General features: G+C 44.3%; 3 protein-coding genes across 3 annotated transcripts; 1 reads left to right on the top strand and 2 right to left on the bottom strand.

Annotated features, from left to right (window-relative positions):
• Positions 1 to 1,772: 1,772 nt before the first annotated feature.
• Positions 1,773 to 2,213, bottom strand: LOC129617035 (uncharacterized). Its single transcript, XM_055532482.1, has one exon. The coding sequence runs from the start codon at positions 2,211 to 2,213 to the stop codon at positions 1,773 to 1,775; it is 441 nt and encodes a 146-aa protein (XP_055388457.1).
• An 859-nt stretch (positions 2,214 to 3,072) lies between these two features.
• On the top strand, positions 3,073 to 4,967 carry LOC129617034 (AFG3-like protein 1). The gene is made up of 7 exons (XM_055532481.1): positions 3,073 to 3,316; positions 3,367 to 3,779; positions 3,830 to 3,971; positions 4,021 to 4,305; positions 4,352 to 4,587; positions 4,633 to 4,710; positions 4,860 to 4,967. Exons 1-7 carry the CDS (start codon positions 3,073 to 3,075, stop codon positions 4,965 to 4,967), a joined length of 1,506 nt encoding a protein of 501 aa, XP_055388456.1.
• A 579-nt stretch (positions 4,968 to 5,546) lies between these two features.
• Positions 5,547 to 5,870, bottom strand: LOC129617033 (fidgetin-like protein 1). Its single transcript, XM_055532480.1, has one exon. The coding sequence runs from the start codon at positions 5,868 to 5,870 to the stop codon at positions 5,547 to 5,549; it is 324 nt and encodes a 107-aa protein (XP_055388455.1).
• Between the last annotated feature and the right edge of the window lie 1,958 nt (positions 5,871 to 7,828).

Raw genomic sequence — 7,828 nt, 5'->3', positions numbered from 1 at the left:
TTCATTGCGGGCGTACCCGCACGAAGCTCTTAAAGGGTGGAACAAAGCGACTGCTCGTTCCCAATTCGGAAAGACCTTCAGCCAAACGTGTCTGCGGAAATGAGAGAAGTCTGGAAGTTGCGACACTTCAGACGTGCCTTATCTGCCAATAAGCACTGAACGATGGAGTTGACGTAACACGATTTTCCGAGGTTTAGAATTGGCATAATCCCCAACCTGTCAGAAGGTGACATAAACACTCAAACCACATAAGGCTGACTGTTGTGGAGTCATCTGGTGAGTCGTCTTGGCATCAGTAAAAGGAAGAGAAGCAGTGGAATAAGGAAGAGAAGAAGTTTGAGCCTTCCTGTTGAAATCTTGTTGGTCAGTCTGTTTTAAGGCAGATTTCATCGTCTTGGTTCCAGTTGGCGCACTGAGGCTCGGAGTTACATTGGCCGTCGGAGCATTGGAAGACGGAGCATTGGAAGACGGAGCATTGGAAGACGGAGCATTGGAAGACGGAGCATTGAAAGGCGGAGCATTGAAAGGCGGAGCATTGAAAGGCGGAGCATTGGAAGACGGAGCATTGGAAGACGGAGCATTGGAAGACGGAGCATTGGAAGACGGAGCATTGGAAGACGGAGCATTGGAAGACGGAGCATTGGAAGGCGGAGCATTGGAAGGCGGAGCATTGGAAGGCGGAGCATTGGAAGGCGGAGCATTGGAAGGCGGAGCGTTGGAAGGCGGAGCCACAGGGGCCACCTGGGTTTGCGCTGAATACGAAATGATGAAATCAAACAGATATTTGGATCCTAGATACTTACGAGACGGTTTAGTTACCAACAAGAGCGGTAGTAAATCCTCAAAGGGGTTCTTGTGAGTCCTGCGCTTCCAAGTAATCCCGGAACGCTGGGGGCGTTTGTGTTTCTTTCTCTTTCTGAGTTTTCCCAGTCCATGTTTTCCACTCCCAAGTTTCCTGAGATCCTTAGATCCCCTCAGCTTTCGTCTGCTCGTCAATCTGTTCCTGTTTCTCCGTCTCTTTCGATCACCGAACGATTGAAGTGCCTCAACGTGATTCCCCAACTCAGAGGCATCTGCGCCTACAGAAGAAAAAATAAATGCACAAAAGTTGTCAAATGAACAACTCACGAAAGACCTCTGAAACAGAGAAAGGTAGCGCGATCGTCGCCGCTTCAAAAAAGAGCAACGTTTTAGAAAATCGAGATGTCCTTCCATGAGAAATCCGCCTTGCAACTTGAAAGCGGCGAAGGCGCATTATAAAGACAGGCAAACAGAAACATTAAGTGGCTCATCGGCCGTTGGGACAAAACGCACAATACCAACAATAGGAGCATGAGTTACAAGTTTTGACGTTTATCTGCCAGGGGGGTATTTTTTTTGGTGTATTCAACGAGACTTATCAATCGCGCATAGACATGCAGGAGATGGATTGGTAAGAAGGGGTTGGCCGGATCTTGATGGAGCCGTTCTTTCCACTGATACATCCCTAGTTTGAATAGACGAGCAAGGGAGAACACAACTACGATGCCCTTGCACTAGATGTAAAGCTTCTTTTGAACGAAACAGCCCTTCTGTGTTTTAGTTGTGATTCAGGATTATCTTCAAGGCTTAAATACTGCAGATTCACAGAACAGCAACAGAAACCCTCGAGACTCAATTGAAATCTATCTGAGGTCATGTTTTCTGACTCGTTGCACACAATCTTATCAATCAAATTCTATAAAAAACAAGATTTTAAATTCCAAGTTAATCTCTTTTACTAGAAACTTGTTCTAGCGATCTGTTAATTTCTGAATTCCCTGGCGCCATCTTTGATACTCGAAGTGTTCTCTTCTCGCGCAGATGTCGTCAATCAGGTCACACAACTTCTCATCAAGCCCTATAGACAAGAACCACGCATCAAAGTGTGTTCGGAGGACAGACGAGAGGTCGGTGAACTCAGGGCCATTGTAGCCGAACAGTTTCTCGTCTGCAGATTCAAAGTATCTGACACTTGCGATTGAGAATCGTCGTGAGCTTTCTGTGAAACAACTTGATGTCGTGCACCAAATTGTTATTCCTTTTGGAGTCCCCGTCGGCTGAATAGTAACGCTAAAATCTGTGGCAGGTGCGACACCAGCCACTTTTGAATTTTCTGATCCATTGAAAACTGACGGTCGAAATTCTACGATGATCGTCAACCTTCCGTCATTAATACACCTCTGCAATCTCATGCTCATGCTCATGTGCTGGAAGACAAACCTCCACCCATTCTTTTTTAAATACGGCAAATATTTATTTTGAACAGAAGTTTCAAATAATTCCTGCCATTCATCTTTTGGGATTTTCTTATTCTCCGAGATTTTTGTCACAAAAAAACGTTTCTGAAGACAATTGTTGCATGGCATCACTTTGAACTTCAACCAGCTGCATTGAAACTTCAGACCCTGTACCCGTTTCAACATGGTTGCTGACAGATTGTCACAGCTGAGTGACAAGGAGCCTCGAATTTTTAAACATATTCACGCACAGAAGGAATAAAAGTTGCAAAATCCATTGCAGTATTGACACCACACTGCTTGATTCCCTGAGTACAAACAGGGATCTGCATTTACCGGCGCACTTACTGTCCCAATTGGGAGTCCCGGTTGGAATGCGACTGGAGACTCAATCTTCGAACAATTGCAAACAATGTTTGAATTTTTCAGAAAACCTTCTTTCGGCCTTTTCATTTCATACAAGAAACTGTTCATTGGATTTTTGCTTATCGGAATCGGCTTTCATTTTTTCCGATCTCCAAAAATTCTTTCAACAGAAATTACTTTTCAATTTTTCTTAACTCAACTTCTTGCAAAAGGTCTTGTCGACAATCTTGAGATTGTCAATTGGGACATCGCTCGAGTGATTTTGAAAGAGAATACAGCTGATGGAGAGCCTCCATCAAGTTTTGTTTTCCGCATCGGACCTTTGGAACCATTTTATTCTCAACTGAACTCTTTCCAATCTTCTCTGGGACTTTATCAGCGTGATTTCATCCCAGTCAAGCACGTTATTGAAAAATCCTTTATTTCAACTTACTTTGCAGAGATTTGCATGATCGGATTTCACAGTATTCTATTTGTTGCTGTTAACGCAAAATCATTAGGCTTGAAGCGTGTCCGTCTTACAAGCACAAAAGATTCCAGCGCTAAAGTTAAGTTCGCGGATGTTGCAGGAATGACAGAAGCAAAACATGAGATTATGGAGTTTGTCCATTTCCTGAAGGATCCTCGAAAGTATCGCAGTCTCGGCGCCCAGATTCCAAGGGGTGCTTTACTCGTTGGACCCCCTGGAACAGGCAAGTCCCAAATATTGAACATCCTTCTTTTATTGTGTGTGGCATCTTAGGGAAAACATTACTTGCGAAGGCAACTGCTGGAGAGGCTGGAGTTCCATTTTTTTCTATCAGTGGATCAGAATTTGTGGAAGAGTTTGTTGGAGTTGGAGCATCTCGCGTCCGTGAATTATTTAAACAAGCAAAGAAGGAATCTCCATCCATCATTTTCATTGATGAAATCGATAGTGTGGGAAGAAAACGAACATCAAATAGGCAAAGAGGAGGAGGAAGCGATGAGCAGGAAAGCACATTGAATCAGCTTCTCGTTGAAATGGATGGTTTTGATGGTTGCGTTGGAGTTGTCGTTCTTGCTGGAACAAATCGATCAGATATCTTGGACCCAGCTTTAACGCGCCCGGGTCGGTTTGACCGAACAGTCACAATAGAACGTCCTGATTTGTCAGAACGAGCCGCAATTTTTGAAGTAAGAGAGATCATTCTGACGCCTCCATTTTTGATGTTTGCATCCCTTAGATTCATATGAAGCCCTTGAAGCTTGATTCTGCCCTTAACCCACGAGAGTCTTACAAGCGTCTGGCAGCACTGACACCAGGATTTGTCGGCGCGGATATTCGCAGCATTTGCAACGAGGCAGCGATCTATGCAGCTAGAAGAAGTAAGTTTTCAGTTTTTGGTTTTTTTTTTCTGATTTTGTATTTCGTCAGATGCCTGTGAGGTTTCCCTGCAAGATTTTGAAAATGCTTGTGAAAGGGTGATGGGCGGAGTCAAAAAAACAACAGGATTTTTAAACAATCATGTTCGCCGAATTATTGCTTACCATGAAGCTGGCCACGCAGTCGTCGGATGGTTTTTGCAGCACGCTGATCCTGTTTTGAAGGTTTCGATCATTCCACGAACAAACGGAGCTCTTGGATTTGCGCAAAATCTTCCAGAAGAAACTCAAATTCTCTCACGGGATCAGGTTTTGGACAGAATTGCCGTATTGCTTGGTACGATGAAGACAAACAGAACCAAGATTGATTTTTTTCTTTTCAGGAGGACGAATTTCAGAGGAACTGAATATTGGAGAAATGTCATCTGGCGCAAGTGATGATTTTCAGAAAGCAACTGGCTACGCATTTGCATCAATCAAGGAGTGGGGCTTCAGTTCCAAGGTAGGAAAAGCACAGATGCCTTCACTGGGAAATATCCATTTGCAGGTTGGCCTTTTGTCGTTTTCACCTCAAGAAGATGAACAGCTTTATAAACCCTTCTCCGAAAAATTAGCACAGGTTTGTGAAAAAGCGTCATATTTGGTTCACTCTGTTTTTTTTTAGCTGATGGAAGAAGAAGCTCGTGAGATCATTCAAGGCCAATATCATCGCGCTAAAAAACTCCTTCAAGAAAAAAGCCTGGTAGGTGATACTTTCACATCTGTGGACGTAAGCTTTTTTTGTTTAGGGTGTTCGCGGCGTCGCTGAGCGATTGCTACTCAAGGAGACAATCACCTTCTCTGATCTTGTAAGCGAGCTCGCTTGGTGCATCCCTCACTGTTGAATTTCAGGAAGAAATATTGGGAGAACGTCCACATCCTTTCAAAGAAGAATACGCTCAATACATCAGAGCATCTCCTGAAAAAACACGCCATTCTGCCGAACTGACGAATTTATAATTTTTTGATTAATTTTTTCGTATTTTCCATAGGTTTGTTCACGATAAAAAGTCCAGACTTGCATTAACATGTGTCCTACGTGTTTGAGGCTGATTCTCCAAGAGAAACTGAAGTCTCATAATGGCATTTTCATAGACAGCCATATTTGGTCTCCCACTCTTCGAGAGCGTCTCCTTCTCCTGTTGTAAGTGTTGAAGAGGGATGTACATTTTTGAGAGCGTAGAGAAAATCCGAATAGCAAATTGGTCGAAACGCTGAAACATCTGGAACATTTTCGATGCTTCCATGCGTTTCAATTGCCTCATTGTAAGGAAATTCAGCAGCGGCCGTGCAAAGCGCTTTCAAGTCGCTTCCATTCCAGTTCTTGGTTAAGTCGGCAATGCGGCGAATTTCATCAGTGGTTAACGGTAATGTTGAATCGGATGGGTGCGCTGTTCGATGATGTCTCGTCACGAGTCCAGTTATTTGTCCTTCTCTCGCTCTCTCATCAGGAAGTGGAATTAGTACTCTTTTTGATAGTCGTCGTAGCGCCGCTTCGTCAATCATATGTGGCCGATTTGTTGCGCACACCACCACAACCTACATCATTGTATCAGATGCAGCAATACTAGCTGAATGAGCTGTGGTTCTTACCATTGCTTTCTGATTGTTTCTCACACCATCCATCATTTGGAGTAGTTGATTTTTCATTCGTATTGAACCGTCATCATCTCGTTCCCGCCGCTTTGTTAACAATGAATCTGCCTCATCAATAAAAATGACAGCAGGACTGCAGGATTCCGCCACAAGAAACAAAGTACGGCTGAGTTGCTCGGTTTCTCCGTAATACTTGGAAATAAGGGAAGAAGGCGAGACATCGAAGAACGTTGCCCCACTTTCTGATGCCAACCATTTCGCGATCATCGTCTTCCCTGAGAAACATGAAACATAGTCTCGCAACATTAATTCTGAGAGTACCAGTTCCTGGAGGACCGAAAAGGAGGATTCCTCTGCGACCAACAAAATGCAAATAGGGCATTCTATATAACTGACTTCGGTGGTTCGTGCAATCCAAGGTGAAGATCTGGACGCTTTATAGGGTTGATAATCTTCTCTCTTATGATTTTTTTCACATTTTGAAGGCCTGCGATGTCGTGCTCCTCTATTCGGTCCTCTGAAAGTCTCTTCATTAGAACCGATCGGCTGAGGGCATCTCACCTGGACGCATTCGCATCGCCAATACTGCATTCACAATTTCAGGTTTACAGTTATCCCCAAGTTGCTGAGCGATCGCATCAAATTCGCTTGAGGGTGTTGCATCGGCATCTCTGGGAGCAGAGGAGAAATTGGGCTCTTCAGTTGTTTTCCTGATCTTCAGCATTCGTTCATCGGGGGATTTTTCATGCTGTTGCTGACGGAAGAGGGCCAAACCAGACTTAAACTGGTGAGGAGGTTCGGCATGATCCACTTTTTGCATCGTATTGACGTGGTAAGGTTTGAATACAGCACAAAGCGATTCCGGAAGCGGAACAGGAGCAAAATGGTTGCCAAGATCCAGATCAACTGAATCTGTAGTGAGAGCTGTAGTGCACTTCAGTAGCGATTCTATACGCTTTACACGGCTCTGATAAAAAATTCCATTCTGCGGTTCTTCCGAGAGAACCTGCTCCACAATGGATTTGTTCAGAAGTTCATCAAGGATTGCAGATGGGTTGTTCTCAAAAAAAAGACATTTTTGCTAACTTTCATAAATCATTCTTTTGCACCAAAAAATAGAAAAATTGCCAAGTGGAACTTTTGGAAAGCAACAGCGGCGGCCAGCGAATTGCGCACTGCTAATCAACGTGAAGCTGCTTTGTAGCTGTTGTTTTCGGCGATTGGCGTTTAAAGAATGCTTTTTTGATGGTTGGCCACAAGGCCACAACTCCCGCAACAATAATACTTATGATAATGCACCAGTAGAGCACGAAAAATCCCGACCAAGCACAGTAGCCGACAGGGATCAGCAAGTCCACCTGATCTGGAGTTTCTCCCGGTTCTTGAATTCGCTTTATCTGTGATAAAATGTGAGCTGCTTTGAATTCCTTTGAAAACTTACCAGATCACTTGGATGACTAATGTCACCATAGCATTCTTGAACTTTAGGAATGACGAATCGCAAGAAAGATTTGTCTGAACGAGGAGACGCACAAACAGGATTCAAAACCAATTTGTTTTCTCCCCACGTTTAGGTGAGCACTGACAGGCGTGCCACAAAACCATGTCGCAAGACCAAGCATCTGGAACCCCGGCATGGGTGTAATTGGTGCAAGTGGGGATCAGAAAAGCGCACCCCTGAAGGCGACAATCAACGGTAATTCTTATCAAAATCTTCTTACGCTTCCCCTCAGCTCGTTATTGTTGCTGCAAAACGCAGTTTCCCTTTGTTCTGGCGGCTTATCAGCCCACTGTATTCCTCTCATAATGCGCATAAGGTAAGTAAGCCACTCTTCATAGGACTCTTCAACAGATAGCTCTTCTTCCTGGTTCTCATGTGTGTTTTGTTTCAATGGAGTTAGGGACTCTTCCGTTTTTTTCCGCCGCTCTGATCTTTTCCGATTCGTCAAGCATCCGTTCGGCACTGGACTTCATCTTCCCCCTTCTCTCTCGTCCGCCGTTCGTCCGTATCTGACAGGCCCGTTTTCCAATCTTCACTCTCCTTAGGCTTCTCAATGTTCTTGCCGCCCACTTCTTTCGTGCCGCTTTCTGTGTTTCTTAGCTTGTCTGAAGCTTTTTGGCTACCTCGTTCTGCTCTTTCATCTATTCCTTCCTTCTTCGTTGGTTGTTTGGTAGACTCAGTCGTCATCTTTCTACTTCTCCGCTCTCTCGTAGCCATTCGTTAT

The sequence above is a fragment of the Condylostylus longicornis genome, unplaced genomic scaffold (genome assembly GCF_029603195.1).
Source record: "Condylostylus longicornis isolate FDR11 unplaced genomic scaffold, ASM2960319v2 ptg000375l, whole genome shotgun sequence".
Lineage (NCBI taxonomy): Eukaryota > Metazoa > Arthropoda > Insecta > Diptera > Dolichopodidae > Condylostylus > Condylostylus longicornis.
Note: the sequence above shows the minus strand (reverse complement) of the source record. Positions and strands in the feature narration are given on the sequence as shown.